Source organism: Rhincodon typus, chromosome 30 (assembly GCF_021869965.1).
Source record: "Rhincodon typus isolate 14 chromosome 30, sRhiTyp1.1, whole genome shotgun sequence".
Lineage (NCBI taxonomy): Eukaryota > Metazoa > Chordata > Chondrichthyes > Orectolobiformes > Rhincodontidae > Rhincodon > Rhincodon typus.
Genome location: NC_063361.1, coordinates 16,404,545 through 16,424,872, shown reverse-complemented (window position 1 = coordinate 16,424,872; position 20,328 = coordinate 16,404,545). Strand labels below are relative to the sequence as shown.

The 20,328-nt window shown below is 38.7% G+C and overlaps 1 protein-coding gene across 1 annotated transcript in view; it reads right to left on the bottom strand.

Moving 5' to 3' along the window:
- asic2 (acid-sensing (proton-gated) ion channel 2) overlaps positions 1–20,328 on the bottom strand; it is a 416,856-nt gene that overhangs the window by 35,737 nt on the left and 360,791 nt on the right. Inside the window, exons 6-8 of the mRNA XM_048614808.1 lie at positions 18,353–18,503; positions 12,315–12,406; positions 5,070–5,149 (exon numbers count right to left, since the gene is read on the bottom strand). Coding sequence (XP_048470765.1) covers positions 5,070–5,149; positions 12,315–12,406; positions 18,353–18,503 — 323 coding nt within the window. The remainder of the gene's footprint in view (positions 1–5,069; positions 5,150–12,314; positions 12,407–18,352; positions 18,504–20,328) is intronic.

The window sequence follows — 20,328 nt, the reverse complement described above, 5'->3', positions numbered from 1 at the left end:
TGATGAAGAACAAGTGCTTGCAATTACTAAACAGGTAGCAGTAATGGCAGGTTTTTACAAGTTGATCCAAAGAAATAGATCTTTCCTTTGTCAAATTCATGCACTGGAAAAGGGAAAAAGATAGTGGAATGAAAGGGAAACAAGTAGCCAGAGTTGAATAAGGACAACTGGGATTGTCTCCTCAGAACAGCAAGGTAATTCCTAAGAGTGGAAGTGAGAATTGAAAGTCTAAGCTCCATTGTAATAGAACGGGTAGTGTTTAATTCAGAATGCTGGAAGCTGCAAAAGAAACCCATGGGAATTTTTAGGTTTCATAAGAATGAGTTAAAAAAAGAGAATTCCAAGAGAAAATACTATGCATCAAATTGTAGTTTTAACTACAATCAGGAAACTGGAATTAGAAACTGCTATTGAATACAGATGAGATGAACAGAGTAGATGAGCGATATGAAAGGTTTTTGTCAAAAGGGAAGATAATTGGCAGATTTTTTTCAGGGTCTGAGCAACATGGGCTGTGGTGAGAAGTGCAGCAGCATCGAATGAGATGTCTTGCAAAGCCTATCTCAAAGTTGAGATCATCTCATGTTACCTATTCTGCTTTTTGCAAGCAGTGTGGCAAAATTCCTGTTGACCAATGGTGAATTGCTAATTGATGTGGATTAATACATGTCAAAGGCCTTGTTGGCAACTCAAATTTCCTCATTAATATTCAGCTTCCAACCTGATTAAACTCACCCAACAGACTAGGTGTCAAGAAAACTTGCATTGGAATGCAGAGTGGGTAGCTGGCGATTTCTTCTCACCATTTTCTCTGAGGGACCTCCATGTTGGACACTGGGTACCAACATCTCAGGGTATGCTCCACGAGTACCAGCCATATGCAACATGTCGATGGACATTGGCATCTGATATGTTCCAGTCTCTAAGAACTCTCATGGCACATCTCTGATCCACTTACATGGCACACAGTCACTCTGTGCCTCCTGAATTACCCCCAGAAACTCCTGCCATTGCTGCTCCACCATCTTCCCTGCTAAGCTCCCCTTCTAATCAATTCCAGCCAGCCCCTGCCTCATGTCTTTGTAGTTACCTTTACTCAATTGAAATAATCTTATACCTGATTCAAGATTTCCCTCCCAAATACAGGGTGAATTCTACACCTAGTTGTTCTGTCAACTAAAATTCCCTTATCAAGTCTTTCTCATTACTCTCATCAAATCCAGAATTGACTGTTCCCTAGTGGGGTCTACCACAAGCTAGTCCAAAAAATCATCTTGTCAACAATTTACATCTTGAGATCTGCTACTAATCTGATTTTCTCAGTCCACCTGTGTATTAAAATCCCCCATGATTATTGTAATACAGCCTTTCTTACATGCCTTTTTTATCTCTAGAATTATTTTCTTCTCCACATCCAGACTCCTGCTAGGAGGTCTGTACATTAACTCCCATCAGGGTCTTTTTACCCTTTGTGATTCCTCAACTCTACCCACACAGACTCTATGCCTTCTAACTGTACATGACTTCTCAATTTAGTTTTATTTCTTACTAACAAGACAACCCCACAGCCCCTCTGCCCATCTGCCTTTCCTTTCGATATGATGTGCACCCTTGGATATTTTCTTCCCAACCCTGATCCCCTGGCAGCTTTGTCTCTGTAAACTCACAAAATTGTACCTGCCAATTTCAATTTGCTCTACAGGCTTGTTTACCTTGTTGTGTACACTGCATGCATTTAAATGCAACACTGTCTGTCATGTGCTGACTGCCTGCCGTTCTCATATTTGTCCCCTTATCTGCTGCGCCCAAAGTTAGAAACCTGACCCTTTCCATACTCTCTGTCCTTTCTCTTGTTCTAGAAACTTTAATAACCTCTGTTGAGCCCTCTCCTCACTTTTACTTGTTTCACAATTCTCCATGCCACTGAACCCACCCCCACATTATTTTGTTTAAAGCCCTATCCACAGCCCTAGTAACACGATTTGCCAGGACTCTGGTCCCAGCATGATTCAGGTGGAGTCCATCCTATCAAAAAAACTCCCTCCTTCCCCAGTACAGATGCTCATGTCCCATGAATTTAAACCCGTTTCTTCCACACCAATCTTTGAGCCACACATGTACCTCTTTATTCTTGTTAACCCTGTGCCAATTTGCTCATGGCTCAGGTAGTAATCAGGAGATTATCATCTTTTTGGTTCTGTTTTATAATTTAGGTCCAAAGCTGTTCATATTCTGTCAGCAGAACTCTTTCCGCTTTTTACCAATATCATTGATCCCCACATAGACCAAGACAACTCGATCTCTGCCCTCCCTCTCCAAGTTCCTCTGATAGATGACCTGAATCTGGACAATGGGCACTCAACACAGTCTTCGGGACTCTTCGTCATGGTCATGGAGAGCAGTGTCTAATCCCTTGGCTATTACAACAAATTACAGCAATGGCTTAGTGATATTATCACTGGACTGTTATTTCACAGACCCAGATAATGCTCTGGGGACCCGAGTTCAAATCCTGCCAAATTTGAATTCAATAAATATCTGGAATTAAGAATCTAATGATGGCCATGAGTCCATTTTGATTGTTAGGAAAAAACCCATCTGGTTCACTAATGACCTTTAGGGAAAGAAACTGCCATTCTTACCTGGTCTGGCCTACATGTGACTCCTGACCCACAGCAATGTGGTTGACTCTTAACTGCCCTCTGGATATTAGGGATGGGCAATAAATGTTGCCTAGCCAGTGATGCCCTCATGCTGTGAACAAATAAAGGAAAAAAAAAATCTCTTTTCTTCCCCCTTTTGAATGTACCACGGTACTATGGTCAGTTTGTTCATCCTACAGCCCCCACTCTCATCCACACAGGAAGCAAGAATCTCAAACCTGTTAGTCAAGCTCAACTGCTGAAGTTCCATCAGCACTACTTCCGGATACCTCTACCTGTCTCAATTATAGTCACACACCCTCCCGTCCCTGACCACTGACTGAATTCAAGGAAGTTAATCCAAGGGCTGTGTCTGCCTTCTGAAGCAAAGAATCCAGGTAACTCTCCTCCGTCCTGATGTGTCACAGTGTTTGAAGCTCAGACTGCAGCTCATCAACTCCAAGCCTAAGTTCCTCAAGCAACCAACACTTGCTGTAGGTGTGGTCATTACGAACCACAATGGGATCCACCAGCTCCCACATCATGAGGGTATAGCACATTGCCTGGGCTGGCATCTTTATTCAATTGCTTCGCTATAACTTGAGTTTTAAAAATTGCGCACTGGTCTTTTAGTTTGCAATTTGTAAATATTTCCACTATTTACCTTCAATCTGAAAGTAACCTAGAACAGATACTCAAATTTCTAGCTATTACTTACCATTTAACCATCGGTTTACCTGTGATGTCACTCTTTGTGCTAAGCCCTTGACCCTGGGCTTCAATTTATCCTCTTGGAAAAAAAAACTTCCAAACTGTGAGCCAAAAATTGCCACCAGTAGTAAAGATGAGTGGATACAAGCCTCATTTTCTTGTCATCTGTGTGCCACATACCTTGTTATGTAACACATTTTCCAAATTGGCGTTTCATCTTTCCTCAGGGTGCAGGCATGTAAAGATCATATTTAATATTGCCTCTAGGTTTGGCCTGTGGACTAAAAAAAGGAAGATATGGCTTTGGACCAAGGACACTGTGCAAAGAGATGGTTGCTGCTTTTTCTAAAAAAAGTAATGTTTATTGGAGCACATTGTGAATTATATACAATGGTATGTTTTTTTCCCGAGAACAGTGAGAGGCAGAAGCAGGTACCACACGGCCAATAGATTCTGAACTAAGGAAAAACTGCTTGACAACAATGTTCTGGTTGGTTCCTGAGCAGCCAACTAGGATTTGTGTGGAACAGTGCAACAGAGAACTACCGAGCCTGCAAAGAGACAGCATCAACAGTACAGTTTCTTTGTTTCTCTCTCTCACTCTTGTGGAGGTACCAGCCAGTCTCCAGCTAGCTGCCTTCCATTCACTTTTCTTTGTAAATCCCCTATTGAAAGAGGAATATAACGGCTTTATAGACAGAAAAAGGAGAGATTCTCAACCAAGGAATAAAAGCAAGCATCGATGTGCAAATCATCTTGTGTCAATAGCAAAGGACTAAACAAGAATTGAATTGAAGAGAACTAAAATGATTCATCAAATCCTATGGTCCAGACTGGAGATGTCAATCTGTGTTTCCCTGATTTTGTTTCTTTTTCCATCCTTCGGATTCATGTCTTTATGTTTTTGTCTGTTTGCGAGGGGGTTATTTCAGTTGTAGAGTTTAAGTTGTAGAGTTATAAATTAACAATGCATATTTTCTAATTGCCATTTGTTAAAGATTATTAGTTCATAATAAAATATATTATTATTAAATGCAGAAACCTGGAGTGTGTTTTCTTACAACCTGATATCTTTAATCATGTAAATGCTAACTTTGGATTGTTTGTCTAAACCTTTTCAAATCTGTGAATAGTGGGGCTTGATTTCCAGCATGCTATCCCAGTGATTGTGACAACATTCTTTTTTCTTTTTGGATCTTGGTTTCTTTTCGTTCAAACAATACTGACCATCGATCGTTGCATTACTGGGAAATTAGGCTATCAGATATCAGCATTTATTTATTTTAATTGCTCTGTTAAAAAAAGCATAGTGAGGTGATATACAGAGTGCAAAAGATTCATACATTAATAACAAGTAATGGCTAGGCTAATTCTCATAGTAACTTGTTAATCATTTGAAGATCGCCTTAGTATATAATTGCAACTATTTACAAGTAGCACTTAAAAAGTGGATTTCCTCCACTTCCTGCTTGCAGCAAAATTGCATATTTGTTATTTATTCCTAAATTTCTGATTTCACTTTAAAAACAGAGGATATCTTTGTGCTACATGAATAATGCATTGTTTGTAACTGCTTAATCATATAGAAAGCACAAACGTAATTGATGATATCTGGAGGCAGAGTAGGAATGTGAGCAACAATTTTAGAACAACCACTGTGCATGATATGATTTAGCTTTAAACAAACTGTGTCAAAACATACTGTAAGAATCTTACCTCATACAAGTAATCAAAGAGTTCTAAAATTGTTAAAATGCTAGCACCAATAAACAGTCCCATCTGACCTCCGATGTCACCTGTGAAGAGAAAACACTGTCAGTAAAAATTATAAAGGGAAGACCAGTTCCTATACTAGTTGGCCTAGTTGATCAATTCCTCATCCAGTTAGTACTGAGCCATTCAGATGTGGAATGTTCCACATTCCATCCCTGATCTGAAGAGAGAAACAATATGTTTCAGACTCCTGGAAAGGAAAACAAGTCAGCATCCCCACTGCCAAGTGACCCAATCAGAAAGTTCAAAAGTGCACTTTCCAGGTGAGGCAAGGATTAGATTCAGCTGTAGTACTCTCTATATTTAGATGGCTACCAACTACAGAATCATTCAAAATTAAGTGAGATTCTGGAGGGCTGATAGCTTGAAGGGAATGGCACCTTAGCCAGTGTTCTACATCTTCAGGAAAAGAACATTATTTTAACACAGAAGGTTTTATTTAAACATAATGACCTTGATTTTATTGGAGGGGGCAGATTACCTTCCATACTGCCCCACCATGACTGAAAAGTCCATTGGCATCACATCAATCAGCTGGGGCAGCCTTAATTGGGTTAGAGTTAGAGTCCTGTCCCTATCTTGGAGGAGGTCCCACACTTATAGCTGCTGATTGACTGCAGCTCTCTCTTCCCCAAAGGGTCAGAATTGAGTAGTGGCCACTGCTGGGACTACAGTAATCGCCCCAAGAAGAAGTTTCTTTGATCCTCGGCTTCAAGTAAGTCCAGGCATATCGGACAGGCCTCTCTGGCAAACTTCAGTGAGGGAGAGGATGCGGTGAAAGCGGCCATGTTTTAGAGGACAGGGTTGGCTTAAAATTGGTTTGATCTTGGGCCTGATGTTAATCAGCACAGAGGTCCCTAAAACATGTACTCTTCCAAGCTGCCTCACAAAAGCCTGCCAGGTGAAAACTACTGCCTGGTTTCTGCCTTCCTTGCCCTGAAGTGGCCATTAATTGGTCACTTAAAGCCATTAATAGGACTATGGGTGGGTGAGGCTGCCTGATACCTTCCCCTTAACGCCCCCTCCTAATAAGATGGGCTCTTGTGGCACACTGGCAGTGTCCTTACCTCTGGATCAGACAAGCCAGGTTTGAGTCCCACCCACCCCAGAGGTGTTTGAACAGGTTGATTAGACAAATATCTTTAATAAATTGAGAGGGTTTTTGCAGTACAGTTGTAATGTCCCTACCTCTAGTCCTGGAGGCCTTGGTTCAAGTTCCAGCTATCTTAGACATGCGTCACAACATACATGAACATGTCGATTAAAAATAGCTATTATTCTCCCCAGTATGGGAGATGTCATGAAGCAGGCTATTCAGTTTATATTACAAGCCCACCCACCCTTAAATATGCCCAGGGGTTTGGGCCTAATGGTTGGGGAATGGGGGATGGAGGGGGGTTTAATCCAATATTTTTATCTCACTTCTTGCTGAAATGGTTCTAACCTTGCAGTCTGTTTACATAGTTTTATTGTCAAATGATGTTATTCACAACAAAGATGCTGAAGAGCAGTAAACCAGTAGAGAAATAAAACATGCTCTTGGCCACTAGCGATGATGTGCAAAATGCAGATGAACATTGGCACATTGATGCTTTCAGTAATGACCTGAAGTCATGAAAGACCTTTGTAGGTTGTGAACTGCATTGCCTGCTTTATTTCAAGGTCCACTCTGGGTCAGCATTGACTTAAAACCACAACTTGGAAAAAAAATATGATGAACACATTGTACAAGTCAAATCATCATTAATGTATGATTAATATTGGTTTGGTTTATATTAATAATGATAGGAAAATTAGTAATACCAGGATTTTCAGCTGTAATTTCAACAATTATACGAATATCATTTACAAGATGACATGCCATTAATGGATAGTAAGGTTAATAATGTTGTTAATGGGTAATAAGGTTATTGTGGGAAAGATTAACTAAATCAATTAAATTAGGAAGACAATCCCCATAGCCAGATAATATGTTCTGACATCTCAGCTCTCCTGTTTATTTTTTGAAAAATCTATGTGATTTAATCCTTTTCACAAAGTACATATTGGATTTCCTTGATAAAATAACAGGACAATGATTGCAATCATAGATTAACCAAACTCAGAATAGAACCCTCAGACATGTAAGAATAAGTTTGCAGCTCAATTTCACTTAAAAGTTTCTCTGTTGCGCATCGTAAAATGGAGGTAAAACCAAATAAGCTGATTTCTGAGCGAGAGACAATTATGTCCGTAATTATTCACATGAGTGAACAACCTGACAGCTAATGGCTTCAGCATGATTGAGACACAGTGCATGTGTCTGTTTTCAACAATTAAATAAAAGAATTGTGTCTAAATTGGCCACTGTCCCAAAAAGCAATTTAAAGATATCTGAGCAAACGAACTGCCATTTATAAAATTGCTGAGATATGATTTTGCGGCACTGTTAATGACGTGGAGCCAATGTTGTTCCCACTGAGAAACCATTCCCTCAATAGCAGAGGTGGCCCAGGAAGGTGTGCAGTGTAATTTTAGCACAGTGAAGTGGAAATGGTACTGGCAGCGTGCCTTCAACTCTGAGGTTTCTACCATCCTTAGTGAACTTTCCAGGATTAATGAATGAGGGATGGGCAAACTTATTCCATTTTCTGAGAGGCCATTATATGTCTTCTTATCTTCCAGGCAAGTGTTAAGGGCCAGAGTGTCTGCAAGCCTTTACGAGGCATTTACAATCGATGTAGCTCTCAATCATACGTTTACTATTAGATGATCTTCATTGCTAGATAATGTGTTTCCTTTTGAGAAACCCAGCAGCTCTGGCAGCATCTGTAGATGGAAAGCTAAGTCAATTCTTTGGGTCCAGTGACCCTTCCTCAGAATATTGATTCTGCTTTCTCTACACAGAAGCTGCCAATCCTGCTGAGTTTCTCCAGCAATTTCTGTTTTTGTTTCAGATTTTCAGCACCCACAGTTCTTGGTTGTTTTATTTATAGGTTTGTATTTTTTGTGCATTTTCTGCATATCTGAGTCTTCAAAATCGAAACAAGCAACATTGCTCATATATCTGGTTTGTGGCACTGTGATCGATTATTCCATTTATCTATTGCCACTACAACTTTCCTTTTAACAGTTAGTTGCAGCCCTTTAACCGCTGCTACTTTCAATGGGTTTCTGGACCACTGGGAGCATCTGTTGCAGACTAAATTCTCTAAGAAAGCTTTTTCTGAACCTATTTAAATCAGGGGGATGGATTGCCATTAAGAAAGTACATGAAAGTCCTTGTGCTGCACGAGCTCATCACCATTTTACACATTGCTGAAACCTTGCAGATTTAATTCCACATTAAAGTCTGTCTAGATACTCCTTAAAAGCAGCTGCACTGCATATCAGGGGATAATTCAATTCCCTGTGCATCTAGGAGGAAATAAGAGAATTGTCTTAAACAAAACCTGAATCTAGAGGTTGAGATGGCAGCAAAATGAGTGGCAGATTCTTGATAGCTCTTTGTTTTCTCATATGAAGAAAGTTAAAGGTCAGTTTGAACTTTCTCAGAGAGAACAGCTGATTCTTTCAATCATTACCCAGGATCCTGTGAATGCAGAATCATTGACAGTGTTATTTGTTGGAGAATTATTGTCACATATTGGAAGGAATTTGTAACAATTTACTTCAGAGGCATATGAAATGCATATTCTTGAGCCAAACAACCTTTATTCTGCCCTTTACTAATAATACATGCTTAAAGCTTTCAAAAATTATGGAGTTATAAACAGGGATATTTTAAGACAGGTGAAATATTTAAATCTGTAGGGACAATAATGGGAGAAACAGTTTTCATTGATGTTGAGCTGTCAAACTACATCAAACTTTAAGATAAACTACCAAGCAATTTACATAAATAAAAAAAACAGAAACAGAAATTGCTGGAGAAACTCAGCAGGTCTGGCAGCATCTGTAGAGATAAAGCAGAGTCAATTCTTCGGGTTCACTGACCCTTCTTCGGGAACATTAACCCTGTTTTCTCTCCGCAGATGCTGCCAGACCTGTTGAGTTTCCCCAGCGATTTCTGTTTATGCACCAAGCTGTTTATGTGTGATAACAAAAACAGAGGTTGCTGGAAAAACTCAGCAGGTCTAGCAGCATCTGTGAAGAAAAACTCCAGAGTTAACGTTTCGGGTCTGGTGACACTTCCTCAGAATTGAGGAAGGGTCACCAGACCCGAACTGTTAATTCTGATTTTTAGGAAGAGTCACCGGACCTGAAAAGTTAACTCTGATTTTTTCTTCACAGATGCTGCCAGACCTGCTGAGCTTTTCTAGCAACCTCTGTTTTTGTTCCTGATTTACAGCATCTGCAGTTCTTTGGGTTTTTGTTTATGTGTGATCTCTGACAACTTGTGGCTTGTCAAAAGATACTCAATTTGTTTTGCTTTCCTGTTTGGGTTCAGACGAGCTGAGATCAGATTGTTTTTGGTAATTTTGCACACCCTTAGAAATGCAATGGAGACCTCAATGGAATCTCTGACCAATAGGCACAAAAAAAAGCACATATTTATGTCAGGCCTTTTCACATCTTCAGGATGCCTCAAAACAAATGCTGTAACCAACTGGCAGACAGCAAGACCTCAGAAACAAATCATGAGATAAATTATAAGGTAGTTTATTCCAGTGACATTAATCCTGGATAGTACACTGGCGATTTCATACTCTCCTATATGTTATCTCAAATCTTTAACATCCATCTGAACAGCAAATGGAGGAAAGCAAAACGTAGTGGCTTTTCAGAAGACCTCAGTGATAACATGGGCTGTAATGTTTCTTGCAATAAATAGTTTTTGAATTTTCCTTGCTTCATTATGTGGGGCTCTTTCTCCATTATTATGTTGGCATTCAAGAGTACGCTCAAAAGAAATGGCATCCATGGTCCAGAAGCTCCTGTCTCTGGGTCATGGATCAAAAGGTCTAAAGGTCTTGCACTGGTCTCATCCTGGGAGAAGCAGTGAGGTGTCGGGTTATGTTGTGTAGGCAGAATGATTAAAAAAAGAGCTTCAAACGATATGCCACATACGGAAATCTCTATTCATAATCCCCACTCACTGCTATGTGAATAAGTCCTCAAATTCACATGAATTATCCAATTTGCTTCGCCTTATCTATCTCTGTACAACATACCTGAAGGACACCAGCATCAAAAACTTAGGAAACTTGTGGTTGTTATGCCAACATGTTTCCCTTTGACACATGTAAATTAGGTCAATGCAGCAGCAGCAATGGGTGGATATTAGGAAGGCTCAAATTTTATGAGGAAGTTCAGAAGAGGATCATTTTAAATGGAGACATAGAAGCATTGAAAATTGAAATAGGTGTTAACCTTTTCGCCCTTTGAGCCTGCTGTGCCATTCAATATGATCATGGCTGATCATCCAACTCGTCACCACATTCCCATTTTCTCCCTATTCCCTTTGATCCTTTTAGCTCTAGGAATTGTAGCTAACTCCTTCTTAAAAACACTCAATGTCTTAACCTCAACCACGCTTATCACTCTCTGGTGCAGAAATTTCTCCTCATCTTGGTCCTAACTGGTTTACCACATACCCTTAAATTGTATCCCTGATTCTAGATTCCCTAGTCATTGAGAACATTCTTCCTGCATTTATTCCATCTAGTCCTGTTAGAACTTCATGGGTTTTTATGAGGTCTCCCCTCATTATTTTTAGTTCCAGGCGGCAATCCTACCATCCTCAAAATCAGTCTGCTAAACCTTTGATGCACTCCCTCCACAGTCAGAACACCCTTCCTCAGATAAGGGGACAAAACTGCACACAATACTCCATGTGTGGTCTCACCAAGGCCTTGTACAATTACAGCAAGACATTCCAGCCCCCGTACTCGAATCCTCTCGCTGTGAAGGCCAACATATCATTTGTCTTCTTCACTGCTTCCTGCATGCTTACTTTCAGTGACTGGTGTATAAGAATACAAGGTGTAATTGCACTCCCTCTTTCCCAGTCTATCATCACTCTGATATTAATATGCTTTTCTGGTTTTGCGACCAAAGTGGATAAACCTCACATTTATTCACAAACCTCACATTTATTCACATTATACTTCATCTGCCATCCATTTGCCCATTTACTCAACTTAGCCAAATCACACTGAAACACCTCTACATCCTGCAAACAGTTCCTTCCTCTCACTCAGCTTTGTATCATTTGCAAACTTGGAGGCATTTGATTTTATTCCCTCATCTATATCATTGATATATATTGTGAGTAGCTGGAGTCCAAGCACTGATCCCCACGATACCCTATTGGTCACTGCCTGACACTCAGAAAAAGACCCATTTATTCCTACTCTTTGTTTCCTGTCTACCGACCAGTTCTCTATCCATGTCAATAGATTACTCCAAATCCCAAGCACTTAAATCTTACATGCTAATCTCTTATGTGGAACCTTATTGAAAGCCTTCTGAACATCCAAGTAAACCACATTTGCTGGCTCCTCATTACTAACTCTACTAGTCACATCCTCAAAAGTATCAAGTGGATTTGTCAAGCATGATTTCCTCGTGTAAATCCATCCTGACCCTGTCTGATCTTGCTACTGTTTTCCAAGTGCTCTTCTATTAAATATTTTATAAGGGACCGTAGCATTTTCCCCATCTCTGATGTCAGGCTAACCAGTCCATAATTTGCTGTTTTTGCTCTACTTTCTTTTTTTAAATAGTGGGGTTACATTAGCCACCGTCCAATCCATAGGAACTATTTCAGCGTCTATAGAATCTTGAAAGATGACCACCAATGCATCGATTACTTCTAGGGCCACTTCCTTAAATTGGACAGTAACAACTTCCACCTGAATCTCCTGCTTTGAAAGATATAATTAATTATCAACAGTGAGGAAACTCACTACCATGCAATATTTATTTATGATGATCTTCAGTCAGATTGAGGCATGGTGCTAAATTATTTGTGCATCTTAATTCTTACACTCTCTTATTATGTAGGGTCTGTTGTTACTTTCTAACATTAGGACATCAGAAGTTGCTCTGATGCCACAGGAAATGAACAATATTTTGCTCAGAAATTGTATTTATAGCTTGCTAAAGAGATAGAAGATCATTCTTGCTGGCTAAGAAAGGCCAATTGCACCTTTTCAGTAGGCACTAATGGACACTCAATGCAGCTCATTAAATTCAATCACTCACCAAGTAAGCCTGCTACTTCATATGCTTTCTTCTGTTCAATAGTTTCATAGTTCAATGCTTCAAAGAATACATCCAGTACTAAAATATTCTCCCTGCAACAAAAAAACCCATAAAAATGCAAATGAAATGTTTGTAAAACTTTGTGCAAGTACATAAGTGTGCATTTAAATGTACAAATGTGAGTGTTAATGTGCCTCTTGGAGCATATTCAGGTGTGTGCGGGTAAGAGTTCATTTATTTTTGTCAGGTTAATTTGTGAAAATAAAGTTACTCCTATTTGCGGCCCAATATTTTACTTCACCTTTGAGATATGGCACTGTGCCAAACGAGATCACAATGCCAACATTAGCCAGTGTAGCACAAGTGTACAAGTCCAAAGAATCTGACTCTGAAATGCCCTCTGTCAGTGTCTATGTAATACAATTCCATTCATTCAGACCAAATATATTTGTGTTTCTCAGACACATTGAAATTACAATTAACTCATATTTCTTTAAGCGACTGGGAGACTAATTTTTAGCTAAGGTTACAGTTCAATTGGAACTACTTTAATTGCTGCTGGGAGTTAACAGAATTTAAAATGGCTCATAAGCAGACTGAAAAGACCAATGGAAAGCTCTCTGTGGCCGGTTCTATCCATCTGCTGCATGGTAATGATCAAGTCACTCTGAATCTTATGCTCTGTCAACATCATCATTATCAAGATCACAGATTTTTACATGAACTGTCAACTCCCAAAATCTGGGAAAAGCCTGGAATCTCAAGTAATAAAAACGGAATTCGATTTAATAAGCATTACCCTTGATAATCATGAAGCAAATTCATAATTATCAGTTATGTATAAAATGTCATTCTAATCAGGGAGATTTATTTATATTGTAACAAACTAACACAAGAATCATAATTTGAATGTATTGTATGAATAGAATACTGTATAATTCATTAGTTTGCCATTTGTTAATTACAGACTCTCATTAACACCTAAAATAAATAATTTTTTGGCAATATTTACTATGACAGCAAACATACTCTTTGCTATTTGTGATATAAATCAGTCAGTTAGAATTTAACCTCAGATAGCAGACAAAATAAATTCCCCACCCTGATCAACTGTGTCTTGAGGATATTTCCATCCATGCATTTTCTTTTGTAAATTATTTGATTTGTAACATTAATATTGAAGTGAGTATTATAACATTTCTATCCACTAAGCTAGCTACCTCTTCCAACAGTTCATTGAATGGTCAAACTGGGATGTTTTGATACTTTAGTTATAAATTGAGCCAAACAAAATTTGGGAGTAGGATTTCTATCCTTCTACTATTTCAGATTTTACCACTACACATTTCAAAGTTACTTGCGAGCAGTAGTGCTTATTAAAATAATTAAGCTTATTTCTTTTGCTTGATTCCTCAGTAATCAAAGATTTTTGCAAAATCCATGTGAAGCTTGTCTCCAAGAAACTGCATATTTATATTTTAGTACATGAAGAAAACTGGATTTATCCCAACTTCTAGTCATTTGGCTACTTTTAGTATTGTTCCTCGTTGGCACACCATTCTGTTGCCTCCCACATAGTACTCTTCTTATCTCTGAAAGGACTGAGTCAGCAGTGGTTGGGATGATCTCTGGTTTCATCTGAGATGTTGGTCCAATGCAATCTAGACTTGGGATGACAGACTTGAGTGTGTCATGCCACAGACTGGATGGCTCACTGGGCTAAAATTCATTTAAATCAAAGATAGAGCTGATGAAGCTCTAAAGACAGCTATGTTAGGGGGAGGTTTATCTCATCATGAAACGTATTTAATTATAGACATGGCGCCTGTTTCATGTGACGTGTAAAAATGGTTTCTGCCGATAGTCATCATGTTACCTAAGATGAACTTAGATTTTACATGATTATAGCAAGCCACAGCACCCAAGTACACAAGATGCTCAGGGGTCAGTTAGTTGGACAGCTGGTTTATAATGCATTGTGATGGCAACAGCATGGGTTCAATTTCTGCACTGGGTTGAGGTTACTACAAAGGACTCTTCTTCTCAACCTTGCCCTTTGCCTGAGGTGTAGTGACCCTCAGGTTAAACCACTACCAGATATCTCTCTGTAATGAGAGAGCAATGCCATGGTCAGATAAGACATGGTGACCTTACTCTTACACAGAGACAAAGTCATTTCTCTCGTCTTCAGAGCTTGACAACATAAGTACTTCAAAATTGGAGCACTGCCTACAGTATTCACTGTGACCTGAGGCCATCGTAAGCAGAAACGCTTTCTAGTGCAAACTCCCAACGGACAATCGGCTTGCACAGTGTCTGCAGGCTTGATTGGAGTTGCACATCCATGCATTGGAGCTGTCATGGCAATTAAAACACTGTACTTTGAAATTCTGGCATTGTTTATGCATTTCAATCCATTCTAAATGGTGAAAGAATGCATTTTATAAATGTGTTTTTGTAGGAACCAAAAGGAATCAGCAGGAAGCAAATTAACAACTGCAGAAGAAAAAGGTTAATTTATCTCCGACTATATCACTAGTCAATTCTGGAAGGAAGATTTGAATTGTAGTCAAAATTTTAAAAATATGTACCTCAGTAGAACCTCTTTGCATACGCCAAATGCTGTTGTATAAGTGCATGACTGAAAAGAAGTATTAAAATTAATTTAATCATTTATGATTATTTCCCTAATTGTAGGTGTGAAAATCAGAACCTAAATGAATGGGATAACCTGCCCACCTCATATCCTGGGTTGGAGATAAATGGTTAATACGTTAGAAGTGATCTGAGTGATACGTATTATTGTATTTCTTATTCTAACATGGAAATATGTACAAAAATGGGAAAGAAGAACATAAATATTTAAAGTTGGGTTTGAAACTGAAACATGTAACTGTAATGTGCTTGTGTTCCTTAGATTTACTGCACTAAATATCAAATGGATTTACGTTCTTATTTTGTACATGTAACCATTATTTCCTGTAAACTTAGCCCAACAATCAGCACTGTGTCACATCTCAATCTTAAAAGGACCGCCTAGGTCAACAAGCTAGCTGCTCATAGCAAACAGAAATTAGACAGAACATCATGTGGAACTTTTGATTCCTTGAGAAAATGCTGATTTATGTTTTGAACGAAGCATCTATTCTTGGCTCCTTCCTATTTCTGATCTGCTGGTGATATCACCTGAAGTCATAGCATTAATGTTCGCGTGTACACTGAAGACACCCAGCTCTATTTCACCACCTCCCCTTTTGGCTCCTCCACTGTTGCTAAATTATCAAACTGTGTATCCAATATCCAATACTGGGATGGGCAGAAATTTCCTTCAATTAAATATTGCTAAAACTGAATTTTTTGGTTCGTTTTTGGTTCCTTTCCAAACTCTATTTCCTAGCTGCTGACTCCATCCTGCTCCTTGGCATCTATCTGAGATTAAGCCATTCAATTTGCAATTTTAGTGTCACATTTGACCCTCCGATGAATATCTGACTCCATATTTATGTAACCATCCAGAAAACCGATTTCCACCTTCATAAAGTTGTTTGACTTCACCCTGTCTTGATTCATTTTCTGCTGAAGCCCTTATCCATGCCACTGTTACTTTCAGATTATTCCAGCATATTCCTGGCTTGTCTTCCAAAATGTAAAATGAGATTATTCAAAATCTAGTTGACCATATTTTAATTCCCAGCAAATCCTATTCTTCGATCACTCCTGTGTTTGCTGAACTATATTGCTTCCTGCTCAAGTGAAGTTTCAAAATTCTTATCCTTGTTTTCAAATCCCTACATTGCTTGTCCCTCCCTACCTCCACTAATTCTGTTCTCTTGTTCAATTCCAGTTATTATTGTTGCACCTTTGACAGCTGTGCCCTCAATTGCCCAGGCCCCAAGCTTGGGAATCACACCCTACACTTTTTTACCTCTCTATTAAGACATTCCTTGAAACTTATAGCTTTGAAAAAGACTTGGCTATCTGACCTAATATCGCCTCATGAGGCTCGGTGACAAATTTTCTTTTATAACGCTCCTGCGAGGTGCCTTGGATGTTCAATTACACCAAGGTGTTACATAAATATAAGCTGTTGTTGTTTTTGTTGATGTAAATGAAAAGCTGTCTATCTACTACTCCCGGTGCCACTGCTGACCTGTCCTTGAAAGAACAAATTGCAGACTGACTTAAAGCAATTGCTTTAACAAAACCTAGGAGAACCTCTTGTGACAGACAGAAATTGAGAGAGGTGGAGAGACAAAAATGTCTGTGTACTAAAAATAAGTCAAAGAGCTGCCAAAATTCAACACAAAGTACCAACACAAAGAGGTTACTATCCATTTTCATAGTGTTTCCATCACATGCAACACTGGGATGTCAATCTATTTTGTTGGTACTTGGTCCAAAATGTGTCAGTGTAAGTCTCTCAATTTGATTGACTGCTTTGTACTTTGCAGGAATCCCTCAAGTCCTGCCACCTTTATTCTCTGATTCTTTTTCATTTCAGCATCCACAGAATTCCGTAGGATAATAAATTGTAGTAATTGACAGCAAAATGGTGAAATGCCTGAAATGTATGAGTGCGCTAGAAATAAATGGTTGATTTGAACACCTGATGAACTGTCTGACCTAATTGAAAAATTTTGAATAATTTTAGCTCCTGGTACAATTAATCTGTAACAACTAGAAATAAAGTAAACACAGAATAAAATTCACTTGGCTTCTAGTTGAATAATTTATAGAAACAGGAGAGGACCAGAGCTTAACTCAAAATAACTACCTATTAGACAAAAAAAAGTAAAATGCAAAGGAGTTTAATTTAGTTGAACATCAAGATTTAAACAGGGATGAATAAAAGTACAAATCTAAATTGAGTATATTTCTTTTCTTTGTGATGTATCTGTGAGTGTTTTTTGTTCTAAAAGTGCTCTATGAAACCAAATAAAGCTATTTCAAATGTAGTGGTGAAATCAGGTAACAGAAGAAGGCTAATAATATACAAGTTGGCAAAATAGAGAAGCAGGAATGTAAATAAGTGCCTTCCTTCACTGTGAATTTGGCCCATTTCCTGGCTGGGCATTAACACAGAAACACAGGAAAAAGGACTTAGGAGAATGAGGGAGCATTGTCTCTTTGAACTTGATCCACCATTTAATAAGATCATCACTGATCTGGTTTCGGTCTCAATTCCACTTTCTTGTCTGCACCCCAAAACCTTTGGCTCCCTTGTTTATCACAAATCTAACTAACTCAGCTTTGACTAAATATGATGACCCAGCCATCGCTAACTTTTGAGGAAGAGAGCTTTGCACTCTAATGACTTCTCTGAGAAAAAGAAAATCTTGTAATCTTTGTTTTACGATTATTTCATAATGTAGAGAAGGCTAACAGGGTATGGCATTCTAAAGCAAGATAAAGATTGAAAAAAGAGAAGGCACCAAACATGTTAGAAAGTAAAGTGGTCTGGATGGGCATCTGATTGCATTTACTTCATTGTTTGATTACAGTCCTGCTCTTTCACTGGACACAGACAACTGTTGGTGGTTTAACCTAGAGGTCACCACACCTCAGATACGGGGGTGAGGTTGGGAAGGAAAGCCCTTCATGGCAACACTAACCAATTCAATAATTAAACTCAGACTGTTGGCAACACTCACTAGATGTCCAGCCAACTGAGCAAACAGTTGTCTAATTATGAGCTTGATAAAATGGGAATGTTGTCAACTGGCACAGAGGAAAGAACAGGATGACACTGGGAAATAAAGAGAATGAAATGACTGGTGGATCATTAACAGAATATTAACTAGTTGCAAAAGTGATATATGTATGAAGAAGAGAAAGCTTTGATGGAGATGTAGTTTGTCTTGTGGCAATCTATTGCACGAGTTTTTATAGGCAAATAAGAGACTCCATCTTGATGAAGAAAAGACCTTGATTATAAATGAAAACATGGTCACATTTTCAGGCTATGGATGAGATCTGAAATTGCTGCCTTATTTTCTAAAGACAGCAAAAATGTTCATAATATTAGAACGTATACTTACGAAATGTATTTTTCAGTCTTGTTAAATTTCTTTTCAAGATACTTTGCTGAGGTCCTGCTAGGAATCTTTACCATGGACAGCTCCTTGTTGTATCGCGTTAGATAACATGGTGTCTTGCAGAGACAATTATTATTCATCTTTGCCAGGAAGGCTGTAAAGTGAACGAGAAAAATTCGTTGTCATCACGATAGCTGCTTCTTCGGTTCTTATTCATACACAAATTTACACTTCGGAAGATTTGCTGTCTCTTGTGATGTGTGTGCTAATTAAGATGTTGCTGGCCTTAAAGAACAGGACTATCTTTGTACTCTGCTGTGACCTCTCCCACTTCACCCTGTCTTTTCTGTGCCCAATGATCATTCCCAACACTTCTAGTTTATTGCCAGATAACAGGCACACTCAGACATTAATACGAGATGGGTGCACTATTTTTGGTGTACCGGTTAAACGGTTTCTGTAAAATGTGTGTGTTATTTTAGCATAGTTCCTAATAAAGAAACTGTGCAGTGATTTCGAATCATTGCTAAGTACTGAATCACGAAGCCCACAATGACTTACATTGTTGATGTTCAGTCAATGCCACACTAGCAAGACATTCTAGGGCAGAAATTTCTATCAGCAATGTTAGCTAAACAATCACCATCCTTCTTTCTCTCTCCGTATTTTAATTAAAATACTTTTATTGTACTCTGTTTTCATTCACTTTTTGTTTCTAACTTGCTAAAATGCATTTAAACAGTACTTTTAGGGTCGGTGCTGCGATAGCTGGGTGGCTCATTCGTCAAGTAGCGATGCCGACAGCTTGAGTCCCACATTGGCCAAGGTTACCGTGAAGGATTCTCCTTCTCAATCTCTCCCTCAACTGACCTTCAGGTTAAACCACCAACAGTCATCTCTCTCTAATAAATGCACAGCTCTGTGGTCTGGTAAGACTATGGTGACTTTACCTTTTACAATATTGATCATGGCCATGACAAACAGCAAATAAACAACAACAAACAAAATGTCCATAGTTATGTTACTGTCCACTTCTTAAAATAAAACTGAAGACAAGACACATAAGGACACATCCATTCTAAAGATAGTCATTTATAATATTCTTTACCAGAATGTGTTGTAAGTTCTTTTAAAAAAAGGTCACCCTCTTCCTTTTGCCTATGATTAAACAGGTAAACAAGCTCAACTCATTCATAAATCTTGACACACCATTTATAAAGTGACTCCCAACTGACCTCCTGACTATGCTGAATCACAATGAATTATAAAGCTACCAATACTTAAAACCAAACTATTGCCTCAGTGACCAAAAGCAAATGAAGCAGAGCAGTGAAATTGAAATGCTGTTCATCCTAAGTGGTCATGACTGTCTAAGTACTTCTTAATTGAAGGCTTTAAGCCATCTGGAAAAGTAATGTTGAGCTTGATGGACTGTCCACCTGCCTGTATCACAGCGAGGTTTGGCAAAATGCAGATGACACACTGTCTGAAACTAGCTTGCAAAAAGTCAAAAAAAGACACTATTCTTGAAAGAATTTGCAACTATTTTTTCCCTTGTCTTTGACACAGGTGGGGAGATTATTCAGTGAGTAAGCTGTGTGGACCTGCATAACAAGTTATGATTTTATTTACTGTGACCTTCACAGGCAGTGCTGCAGAACAAAAAGCTTTTACTGACTTTGTCTCTGTCAGCTTTTTCAACTGTTGGGGAAAAATTGCATGCGGGTAGTGTCATGTTGGTGCTCTCAATTTTCGTGTAAGAAGAAAATTTAAAAAATAATTTTATGTGAATTTAACACCAGATTCAGACATGGTAATGAGTAGAGATTGGGGTGGTTGTATAACCTTGTAATCCTTCTACTCATAGCTAATTAATGCTCTTGGTTTAATTAACCTTTGAGGAGAGGATGCTGTAATTGGATCTACAAGTGAATCTGTGTCAGCACTCGACCTTTATGTTAGTGTGCCTGTGTATGGTG